This window comes from Agelaius phoeniceus, chromosome 6, assembly GCF_051311805.1.
Source record: "Agelaius phoeniceus isolate bAgePho1 chromosome 6, bAgePho1.hap1, whole genome shotgun sequence".
NCBI lineage: Eukaryota > Metazoa > Chordata > Aves > Passeriformes > Icteridae > Agelaius > Agelaius phoeniceus.
Genome location: NC_135270.1, coordinates 25,472,457 through 25,495,552, shown reverse-complemented (window position 1 = coordinate 25,495,552; position 23,096 = coordinate 25,472,457). Strand labels below are relative to the sequence as shown.

The following is a 23,096-nucleotide window of genomic DNA, read 5'->3' as shown; positions in this document are numbered from 1 at the left end:
TGCTGTCATTGTTATTTCTTCTGCAGTTCTGAACAAGTCAGAACTCTTCTGCCTCAGTTTCTTTCCCCACCTCAAAATACCACTATCATCTTCTTGGAAGGAGAAAGATCATGGAAGAAAGTACATGAGAAGCAAAGAGCTACTTCAATGAAGAGGCTGTGCAGGGGTCTGTACAACAAAGACATAGCTCATAGCATGATGTCCTATCCTGTCTGAAAAAATACCTAATTCTTTTCATTAACTGTAAAAGCAGAGCAACTGCACTCAAATGGGAAACGACCTGGGTCCTGGCTGTTTGTCAGCCTGTACCTCTGACAGTCCATTTATACTTGCAAAAATTGATAGATTTTCTCCTGATTTTGTGTGAAACACAAAGTAACTGAGGGTCTAGAAAACAAATTTTCATTTTCTAGCAAGCTTCAAGTGGGTTCATTAGAATTTGGTCATTGAAGCAGCTCCTTGGAGTCAGCCCTCCATGTCTGGAAGGCAGCCTAAGCAGGAGTGACTTTCAAAGATGCTATAAGGTGTCTTTATCTCCCACCTCTGGCTGGGCTGGTACAGCAGTACTGTGCCACAGCAGAATGTAAGGCTTGGGGCTTACAAAGGTCTCTTTCTGCAGACTATAATTTCTTTGTGGAGAGGAGTAAAGCTATTGCCTTGCTGTTTTGACTGAGCTGGCCATTGAACAGTGTCTGGGAGAGATAGGAGCTCTCTCTTCTGAGCCAGGTCTGTACTGCCAAGAGGGAGTTTGATGTGTGATCCATGGCTGGTTAGTCTGACATGGGTTTGCAGACCCATGCAGAGCTCCTTTCCCCCTGCCCACCCACCAATGCAAGGAAATGCCTGATCTTGCCCTGCAGTTTCTTCCTGGGCCAGAACTAGTTGTGAGTTGAGAATCTGATGTTTTCCCTGCAGCACCTCATCCAAAAGCAGCCTCCTAACCCTGTGTCAGTATGATGCACTTTCCCCCACCATGGGGTGGGGCTGCTCCCTGCACTCATCAGATTTCATCCAGAGGAAGGGCTCAGCCCTGTTTTGCTCAGCCCTGTGAAACTTCACACAGCTCTTTGGGAATTGCCTTCCAGGGAGATTTTGCCCTGCACCCTTCACAGACACTCCAAAACAGGTGCAAGAGGGAAGCTCTTAAAAGGATGAGTTCTCAGGCTTTGGCTCCTTTAACACAGCCAGACCAATCAGAACCCTTCCATCAGGAGAAAATTTCCCTTCATCTTGACAAATCCTCCTAATTCTGCAGTCTACCAGATATCTCTGAGCTGCTCAAAGCAGACACATTAGGATCTTTTGATCCCCGCTATGCCTCCCAAAATGCACCAGTCAATCACACCTACAAATTTGACTACAGCAACTAATTAGAGCAGATTGAGAGAATTAGCAGAGCAAGAGTCACCTTCTTTACAAGTCACCTTCAGCCTTACTCAGTTGTGTTTGGTCTGTTCCAAGTGCCCCAGCTGAGCTCTGCCACAGCAAGCTGGGCTTCTACCCACTCAGGGTCACATTTCTCAGAAGCCTCTGCACTGTCAATTCATACAAGCCCTGAACAAAAAAATGCTAACAGAACATGGACTTTGTTTTTCAGAGACAAATTATTCCCGATTGTTCTGTTACCAGGCCAATTAAAAACAACAACAAAAAAAGATAAAATACTTAGGTTTTTTGGCTTGCTGCTGCCAAAAGGGTTACTGACAGTGCATGGCAGCAGCCTGGTGGGTATGTTTTGTTTGTTTCAGAAGACATGGGCAGTTAGGGCTCTCAGGAGAGTATCCATGCTCTCTAAGCCTGTCATGATCCCTCTTGCTGTTCCCTCTTGGGAGTTGTGCCAGCAGTTGTCTCATATATCCATCAAGGGATAAACAGGCTTTGGTCCTGCTACCAGGCAAGAAGCCCAGGCTTTTGGACACCTCCTGGGGAAAATGGGGCAGTTGCACCCCCTCACATCCCCCAGGTGCTTATGGGGCTTGTTAACAGTGATAGCACCTGGATGGACACTGACCTGGCCTGTCTCAACAAATCTGTGTTGATTTTCTAATCTGGTGGCTGAAATGGGGCTTTAGAGGTGAGCAGGGTGGAGGTTTTTCTTGTGCCCAGGGAAGGCGACTGTACCTTCACAGAGCTTTACTCACTAGAAATGCTGCTTCCTAGAAAGCTCATGTCCTGCCTATGCCTGCAGAAACAAGGATGGGGTCTGTATGGTAAATACCAATATGCCTTTGCACTGTCCCACATGCCCACACAGAAGGAAATCAGAGCACAGGAGAGGCACACTCCTGTGTGGTACACGGGTAAGCACCAGGTAAGCAGGTAACTTGGCTCAGCTGAAGGGTGCCAGGAGGACAGGACTGACCCAATCCTACTGTCCAGCCCCATCATCCTCAGGCAGCATCTGCCTGCTCTTCCCAAGTCTTCAGGGAACTCCAAGTGAAGGGTGACCCCATTCATGAGAGAAACACAAAACATCCAGCAGAGTCAGGTGGGCAGAGAGAGATGCAGATGCCTATGTGATCCATTACATCACCTCATGCAGGCATATCCTGGGATGTCTCCTCCAGACAAACAAAATCTGGCCTGCCCTGCCTGTGTGACAGCTATATAACCTGGCATGTGGGTAGAAAGTTAGAAATCCCCTGTTGGCAGCTTCTCCCCACAGAGAGGGCTTCTGTGGAGCAAAATCTGGCCCCTTGGGAATGCAGGAGGCACTTACTGTCCAGTGGCAGGAGTTTACTCTGACTTGACCAAAGGTGCTGTTAGTTCAGGGCTCTGCTCTGCCTGGCTCAGGGGTCTCCTGTTCCTGCAACAAGGGCCTCTGCTTCCCACCCTGAAGCTCCTTTCCTATGGCATTGACACAAACACCAGTGAGAAATGCTCTGCCTTCCTTCCTACCTGGAAGTCTTGACCCAGCTCTCACCCAACTTCCGATTTGTCTCCATCCCTGACTGGTCATCCACTTCCTCAGCCTGGTGGCCACAAACTTCTTTAACCATAAAGGACATGACAGATGTTTCCCAAAATTCCCTGGGAGCAAGAAGGGACCGGCATTTTGCATCCCCTGTAGCTCCTCTGGGTAGCCCATCTTTGTCCTGCCCTGACAGCCCAGCTGGCACAGTGAAGGTGGCTCCCATATTCCATGGCAACAGAGGCTCCCTAGGCCAGGAAGAGCCCAGGGCAGAAGAGAAACATCTCATTGTGGGTGGTGAGAAGAACAGGTGCCACTGGGCACCTGCTGCTTCTCCCTTTCCACAGCCCGCTCCCAGCCTCTGTGGGCAGCAGGAGGACATGGAGCAGGGCCATGCATCCATGTAGGGAGTGCTGGCAAGCTCCCAAGCAGGTCTGTGTCCCCAAAAGGGAGGATGAAGCTGCTTCCCCAGGACCAGCTGTGCTTGTGCAGTGCTGCTGGGGGAGGGCTCACCCCGCAGTGCTTCAGCTTTCAAGGAGAACAAAACCCCTGTGGGGGCTGGAGGGGCTGAGTCACACAGTGAGGAGGGTGGGGGCTCCCTGCCAGTCACGATTCTGTGGAGGAGTGGGTTTGGGGGCTGTTGTGCCCCTGAGAGAAACAAATCCCACAGGAGTGCAGCCAGAGAGAGATGTCATTGTGACTTTTAGGGCCAGACGAAGGTTCACTGACTTGAACTGGAGGTGCCAGTGGGCTGTGGTTACCAGGAAAAGACACAGCACTTCCTCAGCCCCTGCTGCTTCCCAGGTTGGGGTGAAAAGTGGCATGGGAACACGCTGTTCCACAGCACCCTGCAGCAGAGGTGCCACAAGGCCATATGGACGTAATGAGGAGTGCTGGCACGAGGGATGAGATGCTCCTGATGAATTCCATGGTGATACAACAGAGCAGGTTGAGGACAGTTTCCTGCTCCCATCATGCCAGACTTTCATGGGAAAACACTGGGATTAGAGGTGACTGCAATGTGCTCTTTGTGCGATACATGATTGTATAACCTTGCCACGACGCAGGGGATGGCTCTTATAGACAGGAACTTTGAATTTTCCGGGGCCTAGCGGTAAATGCACAGCATGTGAATCTGGGACAGAACAAATCAGGCACATATGAGAGCTTTGTAGGGATCTCTTATCTCAGCTGACATCCACAGCATAAGGGTGGGCTTGGACTCGGGTCACAAAGTCCAGCTGCAGCCCGGGACAAATAAATGATGCAACTTTTCTGATGTATGTGGGCAGAGAATAGAAGGTCATTTCTACCTCTGGATGCCAAGATTGGAGAAAAATTGACTTGAATAAGGAAAAATCAGGAATAAAGTAGCCTCCTAAGTGGCAAGGACCTGAGTGAGCCAACTGGAAAGACAGAGGCCATGCTACAGCACTACCTCTGCTCAGATGGGTACCACTGTCCACAGCTGGGGACCCTGTCCCTGAATAGATGTCATCCATGGTGGATGATTGGATACAACAGCAGGTACTTTGCTCTGCTGGGGGTGCTGCTGTCATGCAGTTTTCCAGGCTACCTGACTTCATCTGACAGCTGGTCTGGTTAAGACAAGTGACCGAGACCCAGCTCCCTGAGCAGCCCTTGCAGGCACGCAGGTGCCAGCTGGACTGCGGGCAGAGAGGAGCAGCTGAGTTGCCACCCTCCTGTGCCTTCCCAGACTCTGAAGAGTTAAGTGCCAGTTTCAAGTGTCTCTAAGGTGACACCAGGCTGCCTGCTGGATGCAGCTCCCCACAGCCCCCTCCCCACGCACACAGCACACACTCATGCTCACTTTCTGCTTTGTCTTTCGAGAGCTGCTCCAGGCTTTGTACACAGGCACTTTCCTCACTGCCTACCTTTCCCTGCCACTCCCGCTCAGCTGCTGCCGCCGGGAACAGTGACGGATGTGCCTGGCTCCAGAGGGACCTTGCAGAAGGCAATCCAAGCTCTTTTTCACTCATTTGCAAGCATCACTATCCCTGGACTGCTTCTTCAATGAACACTGTGTTCCCCACTGCTCTCACAGTGGCAGCACCTCCAAAGAGCAGCACGAACATCTCCAGGTGTGTGTCAGATATTCCTCCGCTTCAGAGTAGCAGGGCAGTTGAGACGGTAGGAGGCTGAGCTGCTGCGTCTGAGCTATTCAAGCTGCTATCAAGAGGCCAGTAAATACAACTGCAAAAAGCTGGACACTGTTTTTTCTCGTGCTTGTGCTCCCTCAGGGAGCTAAGCCTTGCTGGGATTGTCCCACCACCCTGGGGAGGCGAAGCGAGCAGCACTGCAGGACCCCGTGGGACAAGACCAGTCTGCCCAAGAAGTTCTGAGGGCAAATTGGAACTCCTTGCCTAGAGAGACACCTCACTCCAGCATGGCTGAAGGTCCCAGGAGCTGGAGAGACTTCTCCCCTGCCAGGAGTGATGCTGAGGTGGCCAGGGGAGCCACAGCAAACTTCCAGGGAGCAGCAGATACAGAGAGCACTGGACGAGCACAACGCTTGGGCCTCCACAGCATGGATCCATCTTGGGAGGAGATGAGAGGGGCAGTGGCTGTGGCAGAGGTGGAGGAGCAGTTCCTGCACTTGGCCATCAGAAAGCAGGTCTCCTACAGGTAGGAACACCTGGGTCTCCAAGTGTCAGGGATGCACTTGGGCACTGGGGTGGCCTGTCACTGAGGCATCTCCCTCCCATGGGGTCAGAGTTGGCTCTTTTCACCAACTACCAGCACATTCCAGAAACCATCTCAGCACAGAGACAAGGCAACCAGTTAGCCCAGTCCCTCCCATTGCATGCAACAGCCCCCTCTGCAGTGACAGTCTCATTATCACCTTTGCAGATCCTCTTATTTTCCTTCTACCCAACTCCCCCTTCCCATCCTGGGACTGTGATACGTCCTAGGCAGTGGTCTGGGCTTTTTGAGAGTACCTTGCAGCAAAGGGAGATCTGTCCTGGCTTTTGGTGTGACTCTTCTGTTGCAACTCCTGTGCTTTCCCACCCCTGCTATCACCAAGCAAAGCTGACAGAGGTAAAGAGTGGTTCTCATAGCTCTCACGGGGCTTATGGGAGTCACTGCCTGGTGATACCCAGGTGAGCTCCTGTTCCCAACTCCAGCCATAGTGCCCGAAATCCTGCTTGGGTCAGTATCTCCAGGACTTCAGCTCCATTCTTCTGTCACAACAAATAAGGTCTGGTGTTCTACCCTGTCCTTTCTTTTGCTAGAAGGGTGTTTGAGACCTTCTATGATTTACTACTCCCCATCTTTGCAGAATGGCTCTCAGGTGTAAGTGAGGAGAAATCCTTTGACCCTGCACATGCCCAGACTAGACATGAGCATTGCAGGACTGATCCTGGACTGCTGTGAGAGTCTGGGACTCAGAGGAGGAGCTGCCTTCTTACTACTCTCCAGATTTGGCTTGGCACAGAGATGTCTGTGTCCTTCTGAGCTCCATGTTACCACGTCATGCCACGCTCAGCAAGTGCCACATAGTTTACAAGCAGGTGGAAATCTGACATGGAGGTCCATTGCCATGGCAGACAGAGGCTGAATGAACTGTCCCACCTCTGGTCTGGGCCTTGGGGGCCCTGGGGTGCAGAGCTCTGCCAGGGGGAAGATTTTGGGCAGGAACTGTCGGTCACCCCCCCCGCCTGCACTCCCCCTTTTTCCCCCCTTGCAAGGGCTTCAGTGCAAGCTGTGAGCAAATTGCTCTCTAATACTGCAGTAATGGGAACTAATGGGAAAACTTATTAGTGCCTGCAGATCAGGAGGGGCCTCGAAGCTGACTCATCCCCAGCACTTGTTATTCGTGTGGTGGGTGGCAAGCAGAAGCCTGGGGAGGTGGCAGAGACCTCCCCAGGTACCCAGTGTCCCTAAGCCTTCCCAGGAACTGGGACAACACAAGCCCTCCTGGTTCTCATTCTGTACCCAGGGCTGCTTACTGGGGCACCAGACAGAGCTGGGAGGGTCTCTGCCCTGATGGCACAGAGGATGAAGAATTACTGTGCCAAGCAGAGCAGGATTTTCTCCTCTTAGCTGTCTTCTCCAGATGTGCACAGTGCATTTTGTGAACAGATTAGCCAGCTGCAATTTTCCAGCCTCCCCAGGGCGGGAAGGGACATATTGCAACCTAAATTATCAGCCTGAATTTGATCTAGAATTATCCAAGGTTGCTAGGGATTTTATACACCCTGCCCATCCCACCCCAGCCACCCCAAGCAAGTGGCTCAGTTGACATGCTCCAGCCTGTGCTGCCCTTACACAAAGCCCCTCTGTTCTACACAACCCACACAAGGGGTCTCTTTGCAAGAGACTTTGCCCTGTCCAATGCAGGCTTTGCAGAAGGGAGGATTCTGAGAGGTTGGAGGGAATGCTGCAGCAATGTGCACATCAGGAGCAAAGGAAGAAATGGTGCTTGGGACAAGCTGCTTCCTCCACCCTGTGTTTTGGATGGCCAAACAAAGGGAGGGAGAAATGGGAGAGGAAGTGTCTGGGGGTGGATATCTGCTTCTTCTCTCCTGTGACACCCATGTAGTTTTGGGTCTGGCTTCCATCATATGCTCCTCCTGCAGCATGGAAAGTCCTAGGGGACCGACAGAAATCCCCTTGCTGTGCTGTCTAGCTCTGGAGACACTGAACCCTGGTACAGAGTTTGGAGGACCTTCTCCATGGGCTGTGGGCATCACAATTATCCTCAATGTCAGCTGAAGGTTGGAGGCCTCAGTCCTCTTGCTGCCAACCTACCTGCTCCTGCTGGGACCCATTAGTCATCACGAGGGGCAGGTGGCATAAGCTGCTATATAAAGCTTTTGAAATGAGCAGAAATGATATTAATCCCATGGAAATAAAGTTCCTTCCATAAATAGCTGCCACGGTGTATGGAGGCGCCTTGAGCGGGTGGAAGAGAGCTCAGCACTCAGGTTATATTTAGGGCTTTGAGTAACAGTTTCGTGCCAAACTTATTAATGATGCTGGCTTGTGCACCAGATTTCCACATTCTGGGACAATTTGCCCAGTAGGGAGGTTCTCTGCAATGCCAGAAAGACCCAATGCCCTCTGTCACCACAGCAAACCCAGAGCAAACACCAGGGTTGTGTGCCTAAATCCCCAGTCACTTTGGCCAAAGGGAGTCCAAAGTCAGCTCCTGCTTGCCTTGAGTGTCTCCACTAAGGTTTTGTGGTAGGGCAGGATCATCTCTAGCTCCCAGAGTGGGATAGCTCCAGTGGCAATAGGGCAAGCTAGAGGCCGGCAGAACTTTGCTGTAGGGAAAGCTGACCTGGAGCCAGAGAGGTTTGGGACAGGTGGTGGCAGGTCACAGCAGCATCCTGCAACTCCTCCTGAGCAGTTGTGGGCTCCCTCTCTATTTCATCATTGCTTTCAGAGTGATGCTTGCAGCAGTAGCCTTTGTCACTGCCACTGCACCCAGCAACCCAGCCCGGAGGGGTGTTTGCCCAGAAAGGAAACCACAAGCGCACAAAAGCTCCTGTACGAGCTCTCTGCAGGCTCTGCCCGGTCGTACTCTTCGGCTCTCAGTCACGTTCAGAGGTAGCGCCCAGACCAGCCCACGCACCAGAGGGCTCCACACAGCCATCTCTGGCAGCGGGAAGAGGGGGTCCTGTGTCCCTCCGTGCCCCCCCAGCCAGCTCCCGTCCCTGCTGGGGAGATGTGAGGAACCTCGGCTGTTCAGTGTGGTCCCCGGCTGGCAGATAGGACACAGCTAATGCAACTCACAGGCTGTTCTGTGCCAAGGAGCTAAATATAACCCGCAGAGTGGAGCAGAGGGGGCTGCTTTGTAATGTAAATAGCAAGGGAGCTTGGTCATAGAGCAGGCAGGCCAGAGGGGAGAGCTGGCAGGAGCTGCTGGAGAGAGGGAGGTAGGAGCCCTGAGTGGCCCAGGGGAAGATGGTTGCAACTCTCGGCTGTCTTCTCTTCCTTTTGTCTTCAGATCGGGACTCTGGATGTTTGTGAAGTCTCAGGACAGCCTGGGCAGTCCAGGGGCTGAGGAAGAAGGAAAGGAGAGCCTCCACTGTCAGCACAGAGAGACAGAGAGGCAATCTCCTTCCTCCAAGTCCTGCCTGATGGCCTTTTAATCGTGTTAGCCCTGCTCTGCAGAGCAGCATAATCAAATTCCCATTTGTTTCCAGCAATCCAAGCCCGCTCCACTCTGACAGAAGCATCTGTCTCCGCATGCCTCTGTGCAGCAGGGGAGAGGAGATGGGGGGCACAGCCAGAGGGAAGAGCTAGAAATGAGCAGGTGGCTCCTCACAGACTTTGGTCAGGGGTGACAAGTGTCTCACTCTCCCCTGCCCTGACTCTTTCCAGAACCAGGGACAAGCTCTGCTGGGCCCCACTGTCAGACACAGGCTGTAGTGCATGGCGCAGGGGCAGGATGGGGTTGGAGCTGGCATCACCCTGTGCTTGGAGCACAGTGCTGGTGTGTGTTCACTCTCATTCTGGCTCTCATTCTGGTTGTTCCTATGTGCAAGGCAGTGGTGAACTGGATATGGGACTGTGTGTAACAAGAGAGAAAACATCCTAAGAAGCAATTTTGGAGAAACATTGAGTTTGTGGGTACAGCCTGGCTGTGTAGAGACATACCTGTAGTATGCCAGAGAGGGATACTACAGGTATGCAGCTCCAAGCCCTTTCTTAAACCAGGCTTACTCCCTGCTTTAAACTGACCCAAGACCCTGCTGCTGCCAGAGGGGATGATACTGCCCTTCCTCCTGCTGTGGTTTCTCCACATCAGGCAAGCCTGGTCAGCTCTCTGAGGCAGCAGGACACAGCTTCTCTCCCCTGTGTTTGTCCCCACAACCATAGCTTCAGCCTTGCATGTGGTGTAGATGTGCTGGAGGACCATGGACTGGAACTCCCTGAGTAGGCCAGCAGGGAGGTTTTTAGGGGCACTAACCAGGATTAGGGGCAATTCCAACCTTGATCCAAACACTGGTATGTGGGGAGAGCTGGGATCCCTGAACCAAGAGCCATTGCTTCCCCTGACCACTCCCTCCCTTATCTGATCCCTGTTCACAATGAATCCCACAGGCAGGTATCCTGCTGAGTTTGGCTGAAGCAGGCAGCTTAATCCTTTCAGTACCAGGGTGCTGCACAAACTAGCATGAAGACAAGGGTGCCAGTTCACAGTAACATCCAGCACAGTGATCCCCATCCCTCTCCTGTGCTGCCTACAGAGAAGCCTGTGCAGCAGGGTCTGTCTCCTCTGGTCTCCTGACCAAGAACAGCCAGGAATGGGATTTCTAGGGGTTCCTCCACAGTTTTGAACCAAGCCCAAGGGACAGGACTGTGAAAGGATGCATGGACACAGCACACAGAGGTTGGTGAAGGACTCAGGGCAGGGTGTGTTTCTTCTCCAACAGCCCCACCAAGCCCCAATACTCCTGATGCTCCTGGGTAAGACTAGACACCAATACCACAAGACAGTGCATGAAACATGAAAGGGAAATGTCTGCAGGCAAGGAGAAAATGCAACTAACCCATCATGGCATGCAAAGCAGCAGGGATGATGAAACCTTTCCGCAACAACAAAACTCTCCCCTCCCTGATCTGTGAGCTGGAGTTAGGCATCCAGGTCCTGCCTTTTCCTCTCTCTGCACAGTAATTAATGCAGTGGGTTGTGTTCAGTTTCAGAGCTTGCCTGGTGAGATCAAGGTCTGTCAATGTTTTTTTTTTCCTTTTGATGATGGAGTTTAAAGCAAGACCATGTGCCCCTTTTAGAAATGCCATCTGTGCAGGCTGCCAGGACCAGCTTTGCTTGCTTGCTTTTCTCTGGCCCATAGAAGCTGACCACAGACCCTCTTGGTGATCTGAAGCTTTCCTGGAGCCAGAGCACACCAAGCAGCATCTGGTTGTGAAGAGTTGGGGTTTTTGGAGGTGGGGACAGGCCGGGCCTGCAGGCTTAGGCTGTGCTGCCCCAGACTGAGGGATGGACCATGAATGTCAGGCTGTTTCTCCATTCTTTGGAGGCTGGCTGGGAGCCTCCTACATGCTTCTACTTTTCACACTGCCCACTCCTGGTTTATCAAAGCATTTTTTCAATGAACTCCAGTGCAGATTGAGCAGATGCTGGAGGTTGTTTTCAGGCCTGCCACACAGGGAGGACATATACACCCAGGAGTTGTGAGTGCTGTGGTGCCCTGCAGGGTAAGGACGTGAATGGCCCAGGGTGGGTGGCAGGAGGACAACCCCACTGCTATGGCCTTGGTGTGCATGGTGGTGCTGGGGCAGCTTTGGGGAGGGGGCTGTCTCAAGTCTGGGAGCATTCAAAGAAGCACCCAGCAGGGGAGGTGCGGTTCCTCGGCGCGCAGCCCAGCGTGCCAGGACGTGCTCCTGCTTGTTGAGGGTGTGCACGAGGCTTCACTGGAGACGACCCAGCAGAGGAGGTGGCCAGCCCCGTGGGAAGAAGGCCGCGCAGCCGGCTGCAATGACAGCCGCCCTCACACTTCCAGGAAGTGCAGAGAGGAACCAGGTGGAGGTTGCAAACAAAGCCGGGCCCCGGCCGGCGGCGGAGCACTGCCAGGGACCTGCCCTCGGGATGACTCCGGAAAGCGGCTGCTGGGGGAGGAAGAGCGAGAGTGAACCCCGGGCTGGCTAAGCACATCAGCTCATGCTGCGGCAGATGTGGCGGCATCGCTCCTGGGACGTTCCCCAGAGCCCTCCGGGGGACGTAGACATAAGGTACCCACCGAGCTGGGCTCCGCTCCCTTCCTCTTATTGTTGGGGGGGTTAAGGTGCTGTGGCAAGTGCTGACAGCCCGTGATTTGGGGGCTGGGGGAAAGGCTTCCTGTGCTTGCCCAGCGCCTTGCCCGCAATCCCCTCCTCTTCTCTTAGTGCCTGGGCTTGCGCAGCACAACCTCCCAGCCAGGATGTCAGAGGGCCGCGCGAGCGGTTTTGACGCCAAGCCCGTGAGCACAGCGGGCCAGCCCGGCTTTGCCTGAGCCGTCGGTTTCAGGGAAACTGGCAAGTGTGTCCCCATTCCCACCAGCCCTCCTGGAAACAGCTGGTGTTTGAGTCTGCCAGTGGGACCTGACCCAGGGTGCTAAGGGTCGGCAGGAGCACCGTGCAGTGGGCAGCCAGGCCCCCGCAGCCCCGGCTTTCAGCCTGGTTCCACACCCTTGGGAAGCAGGCAAGCTGTCATTGCGACCGGCACATTTTCCATGGAAAGGAGGGCTGGAAGAGCTGCTCTTTGCCTGGACTGGCAGCCATGGCAAGCAGGCCAGCCCCTGCCCCTGTCGCTGCCCGCTGAGCCAGCGGCGTCGCTGGGCTCTGGGAGAAGCGGGGCAGGCTCTCGCCGGGCTGGGTAAGAGCCTCGGTGCTGGCCTCGGCGACAAGGCCGGCGGTGGCTCCCGGTCCCTGGAGAGGGCGGTGGCGGCGGCGGCAGGACTGTTGGCTCCGTCCCCTCCGTCCGGCGGTGAACAATGGGAGGCGGAGGCAGGGGGAGGCTCCGCTTCTGCCGCCGAACCTCTTCCGAGCGCGAGGCGGCGGCGGGGCTGACACGCGGCTTCCTGAGGCGGCGGCGCCGGGCGTGGGGCCACGGGACGGGCTCCGCCGCCAGCCCCGATCCCCGCGCTCGGCAGGCGGCGCTGGCGGCGCGGCCGCCGGTGCCACCGGTGAGCGCCTCACTTCCTGCCCGCCTGTCCGTGGCCCCGGTGGGGCGGGAGCCCGAGCCGGCCGCGCCCCCCCGCCCGCCCCCGGTGCCCTCCTTCGGTGCCCTCCTCTGGCTCGGAACCACGGTGGCGGCGACGCCGAGCCCTGAGCTCGGCCATGCAGGCGGCTCGGCTCCCGCCGTCTGGCGGTTCGCCCTCCGCCGCCTCCTCCGACACAGCCGCCGCCACAGCCGACTCCTCCGGGGCGTCAGGCAGCGCCGAGCCCGAGTGGGGGCCGCCGCCGCCGCCTCCGCTGGGCCGCCGCCACAGCAACAAGCGCTTCACTGGCCTCAAGCTCTTCGGGCGCAGGTGAGTACGGGGCAGGGCGGGCAGCGGGACGGTGGGTCCCGCCGGGCGGGCGAGCTCCGGGTGGTGCCCGCGCCGCCGCCCCGGCACCTGGCGGCGGAGCGGGGCCGGAGGGAGCTAGGCTCCCGGGCAAGGGCTGGCTGTAGGCGGCTGGAGCATCCGGAACGGAGGCGGCGGAGCACCGGCTCCCAAAGAGCCTCCTCCCGCTGAGCCGTCAGCAGCCGCCTCACCAGGCCCGGTCGAGGGGTTCACCCTGGCTGAGCGCAGCCGCAGGGGGATACGAGACAGGGTGTGAGGACGGAGCGGGGTGAGTTTGCTTTTCCCTCACTTTTTTGGCACGAGTGATGGCAAGTTCGGGAGCATTGCCCTCGCTGCGTGTGCTGTCGTCCCCATGGAATCGGAGCCTCGCCTCTTGGGCATTCGGTTCCACCCGCCCTGAACTGCCTGTCTCCATCCCCGCATGCCTGTCCCTTGCTTCGCCTGCGACACTGGCAGTCCTGCCGCGCCGGCGGATGGCTGTGCTCGTCCCGTGCTGCCGGCTGGGATCCCGGCTTCTCATGCGTCTGCCCCAGAGCCAGCTGGGCTCCTTGTGCCTCCCTTAGCTTCTCTGTTGGCCTCGTGGTGATTTGGACGTGTAAGTGAAGTACCTCGAAGTACCAGAGCCTGGTACCTCTGCTATCTGGAGGTCTTTGAAAACACTGAATAACTGAGGTCTGAAGGAACCTCTGGAGATTGCCTGGTACACACTGCTGTCTTAAAGCAGGGTCGAGTTTGATCAAGCTACTGATGTTGAGTTTTGAGCGTTGCCAGGGTGTAGAGAACACAACTTACATGGACCCCCCACTCCTGTGCTTCAGCTACTCAGGAATTTTTTTTCTCAAATAAGTTTCAGTTGTTGCAGCCTGTGCCTGGTCTCTTTCAGTTGTCACTGTGCACGTCTGGGCAGCATCTGACCCAATCTTCTCTGTACTTTCCCATCAGGTTGCTGGACATAGTAATAATGTTCCCCCTCAAACTTGTCTGCAGGCCAAACTGCCCCCCTTATCTCATATTCTCCTTGTACTTGATAAATCTTACCCCCAGCTGTGTTGGTGGCCCCGTGACAAGCTTTCTATGTCTCATGGGTATTTTTGGTATATGGGAGCAGTTGAAGCAGGATGCAGTGCCACCAGAGTGGTATCACACGTGCTGAATGGAGGGGAAAGGCTCCAATTTCAACCTCCACATCCAAGCCAGACCTGGGAGTGGATGGCTTGCAAGGTCACTCCACCACAGAGCAGTGTTCTCTGCTCTGGTTTCAGAGCTGTCAGCAATGGCTGCCTTGAGCTCCTGGCAGTCTCTGGCCTGTTCCAAATACTGTGTGGCATCTCTGAGTCCTGGGGCTTCAGGACTGTTACTGCAATGTAGATCAGAGCCAAGGGGAAGTTCTCCACATGTGAACAACCTTTGGCAGTGTGGCCACATGGGGAGAGGCAAAGTGGAATGGCAGGAGGAGCTGAAGGAGGCCAGTAGGCCCGCCAAGACTGGAAACGGCCACGGGGTTGTTTAGTGCATTCTTGCCCTTCTGCTGCTGATGGAGGGACCCAGTTCCCCCTGGCTCAGGGTGATGAATGCAGCACCCAGAGCTGCAGGGTAGTGAGGAGAGATTCCCATGGACCTCTGAGAAGGGGCTCCCACACACACCAGTGGGAGGTAAACTCGATGAGAAGTCATGCAGGATAATTGGCTGCACGCCACTGAATTCATGCCCACCTGAGCATTGGAGCAGAGGATGGCATGAAGTTTCTTCTCCTCCTCTGAGGGGATTAAGAGGGAAGGTTGTGCTACGCTTTCTTTTGTCAATAAGTACAGCCAGCCCCTACCCACCAAATGCTTTCCAACAGTGAGGAAATTTGTACCCCCTTCTATTCTGAGCTTTACTCAGAGCCATATGTGGCTGGGAAACAGGTCTAGAGGAAGCTTAGGTAATTGGGAGGAATTTGCTCACTGGCACGAGTGGAGAGCCCTGGTTTCAAGGAGAGAAGTCTCCTGAGGTGGATGCCCTGTGCTGGACTCTGCCTGTAGCAACACTGGGAGGCATGGCCAAGGGAGGCAGGGGTCTGCAAAATGGCAAGAGAGCCTGTCCTGTCTCCAGGGCAGGTGAGCCCTTAGGGGGTTTGAAGCAACAGAAAGGTGAACCCCCAAGCTCTGGCCTCCAGTGGTATGGTACATTAGTCCCGTGTTTTGCAAGCAGGCTTATTTCTGTACCTTGTAATTGCCTTACAGGAGGGTGGAGTAATTGGCTCTAGAGCTGACAGAGACAAGTGCACAATACATGCATCCGGCCCGTGGATGGGTAATTCTTTTAATTGGGCTGATAAAGAGATTGGGGCTGATCAGATAAGAGGTGGTTAGGATTAAATTGCCTTTCTAGGTGCCCTGTTTCTGTGCTATGAGTGCACTGCAGTTTGCCCTTTCCAGGGAGGAATTGGGGAAGGAGTGTAAGTGCTGGGGACAATGCCTGTTTCTTGCTCATCCCTGTGCCAGTGAAGTGGGATGCCAGTGAAATGGATCTCCCCTGTGGGCTTCAGAGCTTCTGTAACAAATCCCACTTCAAAGGAACTATGTGTAATGGCTGGTGCGATAGCATAAGCAGGGCTATAGCCACCAGTGGGGCAGCTGGCAGATGGTAGTCCAGCAGAGCACAAGACCAAGTTTTTGGCTGTGACCCTTTGGCAGGTCTTATGCTGGAGCCTGCAGGTGAGCCTGGGGGTGCCTGCCACTGCCCCAGGAAAGGTTTGTGGGTGGCACAGCCTGTGGGTAAACGGCACTCAAAAAACTGAGCCGAGCACCCGCCTACATCTTTCTGGGACGTCACTTGTCACTTCTTTCTTGCAGCTTGATGCTTACACTTATGTGAAAGCTGAGAATGATGTACCAGTGGGACAGCAGCCCAGCCTTCTCCATCCCTGCTGTGTGGGGGTGCCCTTGAAGCTGCTGGCCCTTGCACCCGCTTTCCCTGGTGCAGGTGCAGTAGAGAGGCCGTGCAGTGGAATAAACCCCAGGTGCCCTGCAGGAAGACCAGATGGTAGTGAGGAGCCTGAAGTTTGTGCTCTGCAGGCTGAGAGCAGTGTTTCCCTTGGGACAAGATTTTTCACAAAGCACCTTGCTGCCAGCTAGCTGTTGAGCAATCATCTTCCTACTTCTCCTCCATGCATGCAGATTTTGTATGCCTCAAGCTCTGAAACCCTCCAGCCTCTGCTCCCCGTTCTGCTCAGAGGTGATGGCTGGGTAGCTTTGGCTGGGCCTGGACCAGTGTCACTTGTGGGAATCCCCAGCTGTCCCCTGCAGTGACACTTGGGCTTGTTTGCAGGGCAGATGGGATGAACCGAGAGTTGTTTCCGCTGCTGAGTTTGCTCTGTGATCTCTGCTCAGGGACTTTTTTTTCTCAGCGGGGGAAAAATAAAGCACTGGGCACGCTGAGCAGCCATACCTGTTGGCAGCCAATGCAGCCTCACAGCAGAGCCAGGCTGGGACAGCTGCCAGCTCACAGTGGGGCTGTAAGATAGGTCAGGGAAGGATCAGCATAGGGGGTCTGACTGCTTCCAGAGGCTGAGGTCCTCCGTGTTGTGGACCTGCCACTTGCTTGTATCTCCGGTCTCAAGCACCCACTGGCAGCTCCCCAAGATCATAGCAGGGACTGCTACAGTGACATGTGCCTGCTCAGAGAAGGTGTCAAGACCTTTAATTATAGCATCATAGAATGGTTTAGGTTGGAAGGGACTTTAAAGATCATCCAGTTCCAACCCCCCCACCATGGGCAGGGACACCTTCCACTAATCTTCTTAGGGGTTGGAGCATCCTTTCCAGGAAACACTGTAATCTCCTCAAGGGGCTGAAAGGAGGGAGGATGAGAGACTGCTTCCCTCCTTTGAACAAAAACAATAGGAAGAGAGTCAGGCCCTGGGAGTGGAGCCGGGTCTTTGCAAGGATACAGTGATGAGAGGGGAGAGACAGAGCTGTGAGTGGTATGAGCAGGGGGAGTTTGAGAGCTCTTTGATTGTGTGAGTTCTCTTGGGGACTAAGGAGGTGCTGGTAAAGGGAGGCCAGTCCTCTGCAATGAAGGCGATGCTCCAGCAAAGGGCAACCTGAGCTCTGGCAGGTGGTGGGAGACACAGTGTAGGATTTCCTTCACTCATCATCATGCAGTGCCTGGGGAGCAGACAATCTCCCCAGAGACTTGGCAAAGCCTCTAAATTTAATTTGCAGGTCTGCTCTTAGTGGAGCTCTATTTTCTTTTCCCCAGGTGACTCTGTGAGCTGAAGCTCCTGAGTTTTCTCTTAGCCATGCATTCGCTTGCTTGCTGGTTCTTTTAAACCAGTGCTGACTTTGAGATGCTGAGTTCAAGAGTAGAGCAAGGACTGCAGGCTGACTCCTTGACCCTTAGGCCCACAAACGATCTGTTTTTGGAAGAGATGCAGTACTGGCAGGAGGTGAATGGCTTCTGCTGGAGAATTTTGGAAGTAGAGACTCTGGTGCAGGTCTGGCTTGGCAACGCAGGCTGGACATGGAAATAGGGGGAACCTGTCCTGCTGGTTCTTGAGTTGGCACCAGGCTCTGGGGATAATAAGTGGCTCTGTCTTTGCAATTCTGAGTTCAAGAGCTTTATGACAGCTCTCCAGTAATACAAAAGTTTACTCTGTGCTTCTGTTGCAACCTGCAGATCCAGCAGCAGCTGCAGTCTGTGTTTGGGAGCTGGGAGGCTTTCTTCTTCTCCCCATCAGGACACCAGGTGGAGGGTGAAGCTCTGCCAAGGCAAGCAGTGAGGCTGCGCTGGCGAGGCCAGAGCCCAGCAGGGATGGAGTCCTGTTCACACCAGACGTATGTGTTAGACCCAGTGCTATTCTCCTCCTGCCTGCAGTGTAGGGGTTGACGCCTTAGGGTGCTAATTCTGTAGTTAACTGTGAGCTCTGCCCCCAGGGGAAGCTCTTTCTCATTGCGCCAGGATGAGGAGCTGAGAGGATCTCTTCCCACTCCATGCTGTCCCAGACAGTAGGAGTTAATGGGCCACCTGTCTCAGCCCCACCTGCTGGGCAGGTTGTGCTGTCTGGGTTCGGCTGTCAGTTCCAGTTTCTACCTGTAACCATTGCTCCCATGCCTGGAAATAGCCTGGTTGAGCTTTGCCCAGCTGATGGCTGTCAGCCCTTCCCAGTGGTTCAGGGAACCACTGGGGAAATGAGCTAAGCATGCCCCATCTCAGAGAAGCCCTGCCCAGCTGTGAGAATTGGAGACCTGTCTCTGGGGGGACTGCAGGATGCTGCCCAAGCTGTGTGTGCAGGGTGGCAGGTACATGGCACTGGTGGGAAAGCCCCACTCTGGGAGCAGAAGGAGGTCTGGCTGGAGGTAGTCCCATCCTTTGGCTGCTGCCCTGTCCTCTATGTGCCCCGTGTTAGTGGGAGATTCCTTTGGTGTGTCTCATGGGCTGTTGCTGGCTCCCTGACATTATTGCAGGATGCCAGCTTGTGGCAGGTTCTAGTCCCAGCCACACATGGGGACACCCATCCAGGGTGTGAAAAACCCAGCGCCAATGGGCAAGAGCTTAGTGTTTGCCTTTTTCCCAGCTCCACTTACCCTGTCTTCCTTTCCCTGCTTCCCAGCAGCATCTCATCTCTTTGCAGGGCTGGAGTAGCCCTGGCTCCAGCACATGCTATGGCTTTGAAGAAAGTCATGTGTCCCAGCTGGCTGGCCCAGGAATTCAGGGCAACTAACATAGAGCCTTCTTGCAGGTTGGCTTCCACAGGAAACGTGTGTGCCAAACAGCCTGTCCCTTGATTGCCACCGTCAGCCCAGGTGTGGATCCGGAGCCAGAGAACAGGAGGACTCCTTGCTGCCTGCTCCCCACTGGCTATGGAGGGCCCCACCTCCACTCTAGGGCAGGACTCCCCAACGGGATGAGGATAGAGAATCCTGGGGTAGAAGTACATAAGATGGCTTGCAGCCTCCTCCTGAGCTCTCAGCCTCTGGCTGTGGCCTGTAGCCATCCAAGAGAGGGAGCAGGGGGCAATGCAGATGGCCATGTGCCATCCTTCCGTGTGAAAGTTCCCACTTGGTCCGATTATCTGTACATCATCCTGCCTCACTACCCTGGCTCTGGCCAGGAGCCTCACAGATCCAGGGCTAAGCCTCTTACTGCCCAAGCTCGAGGTCACCACAGAAGGAGACATCGCGTGAGGCACTCTGGCAGCTAGCACATGGCAGCTGCCACTGCTGAAGTGTGGCAGGGGGTGGGGTGGCTGTTCTCTGCAGGTATTTTGCACCAGTGTGAGGCTGGCAGTTGGCAGGATTATGAAGGTACAGGGCTGCTGTCCTGTGAGAGCTGCCAGGATGCATGGAAGGAGGTATCCTGCTCCCCAGTTCAGCTCCTGGCAGGGTTGCAGGTCGACATGGGGCCGGGAGATTCTCCAGCAGAGGCTGAGGATTCCCCACCTGGGCTCAAACAATGTTACCCACCCACAAGTTTTCTTGTTTGAATGAGTGAGGAAGCAGATGTGGTGGAGGTGAGTGTCAGAGGGATCCCAAGAATGACACTTCCCATCTGCACTGGGTCACCAAGAGCTTTGCTCCCCAGCCCCTGGCTGGTGGTAGTCAGGGCTCCTAAGGGTTGGTGCCCGTGCACAAGGGCCGGAGAGTTGGGAACAGGTGAACTTCTCTGCCCTGCCCAAACAATGCTTCTCTGTGCAAGGCATGGAGAGTGCCTTCATGATTTATTTGAAATTCAAATCCATGCATGGACCCAGCAGTCAAGGTGAAAGAAGGCAGCCAGGAACCAGGCCAGCACAGGGAAGGATGAAGGGAAGCGGGGCTCTCTTTCTGTGCCAGCCTAGCACTGGTCCCTGAGTTGTGTGCTCTCTTGCAGCTGCCTGGGTTGGGCTGGAGGTGGGCAGTTGGCAGGGTCTGAACTGGGCTGGGTTAGTATCCCAGAGGCAGGAGTGTGGTGCTTCATGTTTGCTGATTGACTCTTTAGGGAAAAACAGTGTTGCTGACTCCAGCTTCATGGGCATGTTGCCTGCATTGACCTCCATGGCTGACAGCATGGGTGGTGGCACAGGTGCCATTGGAGCCCTTGGGATCTGCACGTGCCAAGGCAAGGGGAGAGCATGTGGTGGAGAGATGGCACTGGGGCGGGGGAGGATAGTGCTGTGTGCTGAGCAGCCAGGTGTGTTCATGGCTTGCTGACCACTCTCTTTGTGTCCCTAGACTCCACCTGCCCCACAAAGGTGTCTTCCCTTGTCTCCAGGGCAGCCAGCCCAGCCGATGGGGATCCAGGAGGATAAAGCACCGGCCAGCGGTGTATAAGTATGTGGTATTTTTATTGGCTTGCGCAGGCTGCGCAGTCCCAGCAGCTGCTGCAACATTTCTTTTGAAAAGCTCTCCTCCCTCCCACCCACATCTCACCCCACTTCACCCTCTTGTGTCAGTACTAACCAAGGCCACTGAAAGCTGGGCTGCTTGCCTTATGCCTGTGTCACTGTCTTTGTTCTAGAGGGCAGTTTGCTACTGGACTTTGATCGACTAACATGGCAGCTTCTGTATTGCTGGAGTTTGGATTGAAGGTCAGTTGAGCTCTTCCTCCTCTATGTCCTAGCCAGTGTGGGCATGAGCACCTAGACCCAGTGCATGCTGAATGCTTGGATGACCTAAGGTGACAGCACTGAGGGTGGTTTAGCTAAATGACTAAATTAAATAATAATAAATAATAAAATCTAGCTGAAACAGTCAGAAGTTCAGTAAGGCTATGACTGCCAGAAATGGTGGAAAAACAGGGCCTGGGAGACAATCACCATGGCTGGGATGTAGTTGCTGTGTGGGAGCCGGTTCCTAGGCTAGCCATGGTGTTGGGACTAGCCATTACCTCACTCACAAGTGCCCCTGAGGAGATGTGGTGGTAGAGACAAGTCCTGGGTTCCGTTCCTGGGCTCCCTATGCCTTGGTCTTTGTAGAGCAGCACATCAGCCTGGTCAGGATTTGGCCACACGTGTGTGAGTGCCGCAGTGGAAGACCCTTACTGCTCCTCCTGGCTTCTGCTACACAGTTTCTCTGCATGGCATCCTGGGCTTTACTGAATTTGCCACTCGTCTCTTGTTTGTCTGATGTAGACACAAAAATCTTGTCCCAGGGCTACTTGGGAGTCCTGTGGTTGGAGGTGTTGGGAGCAAGAGGCCGTGTGGCCAGTTAGTGCTCTTCAGAGGGGAGGCGAATGGGTTTTGGAGAGGTCCAAACAGCTGTGGGTTGAACACCAGAGGGCACGGTCGCTCTTCGGAGCTCTGGCGCTCTGCTGTGCAACTCCAGCCCTTTCCCTGCAGCTGACTTTAGCTGGGTGTTGTGACATGTCCCTTCTGCAGGGCTGCTGGCCTTGACTCATCGCTCCTGGTTTTGCTTTCCTCCCTTCTGCAAGAAAGGGATTGGCAAAGCATCTGCATAGAGCTTTTTTTATGCTGCTGTGGCTGAAGTGGCTGGTGAGCTTGATGGTTTAAACTGGTCAGCTGCTGCCATGGGCTGGCTGATGCTCAGAGGCAAGCATCCAGCCAAGGCAGCTGTCAGCCAACTCCCCACTGCGCAGGCTTGCGTGTCCTGCTACCACAAGAGCCTCATACTGGCAGCCACCCAACTTCTGCACCTGGAGTCTGGGTCACTCCTCCCACACAAGCAAGTCTCTGGAGCACCCAGTGTCTCTGTGGGCATGAGAGGAGGAGCCAAGAAACTCAGGAAGCAGAGCAAGGCAGCCCTGTGTTACTGGTATGTGCTAAAGTGCTGGTCCATTCCAGGAAGGGGGACAGTGGTCTGTTCTCTGCATGGGCATTGCTTCTTCCCCTCTCTGAAGGATGATGGGAGAAAAAAGCCCATCAGTGATTCTGGCAGATGTGGGGATGTTAAGATGAAAGAAGAAAAGGAAGCACCTAAGACCAGATATGCTGAGGGCATTTAGAACAAAAAGGGTGGAGGAGAAAAAACCCCAACTTTTCCTCCTGCCCTCCCATTTGTTGCAGTGGGACAAGCTGACATTCAGCAAAGCCAGTAGTAGATTTAACATTGTTAAAAGGAGTTACTTCAATTTTGATGTGAGATGCAGGAGAAAAAGACTTAGTCACTTGCTGCCATGAGGTGAAAAAGAGAAACCAAAGGTTAGACATGATATCACTAACAGGGGGACAGTTAACAAATGCCACTTGTGTGGCATGTCAGCATGTGCTTTGCTTAGTCACAGGGTCATGATGAAGGCTTGGGAGGTGTCTTTCCTGTCTCAGACTTTGTGGTGTAGAGAGATCACTGGGGACTGGGTTTCTCAGGGATGCTGAGCAGTTCTCCCCCTTGCAGACAACTGCAGGGGCTGCCACTTGTGATGTGGTTTCAGGTGCGTGGGACCAGGATCTCCTCACATGGAAAGTCTTGCTCAGGGCTGCGTGGGCCTGGGGAGCCTCTTGGCCTGGGGCAGTGGTTTCTGCTTGAACACAGCAGACTGAAACCTGTAACAGCAGCATTGGGAGCTGCTGGTCTCCATCACAACCCATTCACCTGTCTGCATGTTAACAGGCTGAGGGCTTACAAAGTTGTGGGAGTAGGAGGAGAATGGCAGCAAGGTTTGCACAACTGAACTTGAGAGGGCTCTTAGACTTCCTGCTCCTGCTGCCTCCAGGGACTTGGGGAATTAGTGCCCTGATCTCTTGGTGGTCACATTGACTTGAAAGGGATTTTGGGACCACCTGGAATCCACCATGGTCACCCTTCCATGGTGTTTCCATGGGAAAAAATGGCTGTTTCCATTTGTCAGTCTAGGTCCTGCCAGCCCAGGAAGGAGATAGGATTGTGGTGACTGTGAGGAGCAGCAAGTGGTATCATCAGGAGTCTCTGCTATGCATCGACCACAGGGGTCAGGAAGAGCAGGGTGGGCATGGGGCAGTTGGAGACAAGCTGGAAGCTTGAACCCTCACTGGAAGTGTTCAAGGCCAGGTTGGATGGACTCTGACAAACCTGGTCAAGTGGAAGGTGTTCCTGACTATGATATTGGGGGTGCAATGAGATGCCCTTTAAAGTCTCTTCCAATCCTAATCATTCTGTGATTCTGTGCTAAGCTTCCTTGGCTGGAGGTGGGGCTGGTGAGGAACCGTACATATCTCTATCAGGCTACTTTGCTCTGAATGATTAACTAG

The 23,096-nt window shown here is 54.5% G+C and overlaps 1 protein-coding gene across 8 annotated transcripts in view; it reads left to right on the top strand.

Moving 5' to 3' along the window:
- Positions 1–4,726: 4,726 nt before the first annotated feature.
- DGKZ (diacylglycerol kinase zeta) overlaps positions 4,727–23,096 on the top strand; it is a 54,920-nt gene continuing 36,550 nt past the window's right edge. For 2 of the 8 annotated variants that reach the window (XM_077180130.1, XM_054635563.2), the window contains exon 1: positions 4,727–5,557. In XM_077180130.1, the coding sequence (XP_077036245.1) occupies positions 5,319–5,557 (239 nt within the window). In that variant the 5' untranslated portion in view covers positions 4,727–5,318. Of the gene's footprint in view, positions 5,558–11,427; positions 11,636–12,426; positions 12,913–13,063; positions 13,217–20,145; positions 20,245–20,431; positions 20,502–23,096 lie in introns of those variants that run through there. The other 6 variants (XM_077180134.1, XM_077180136.1, XM_077180133.1 and 3 more) reach the window with 6 other exon arrangements.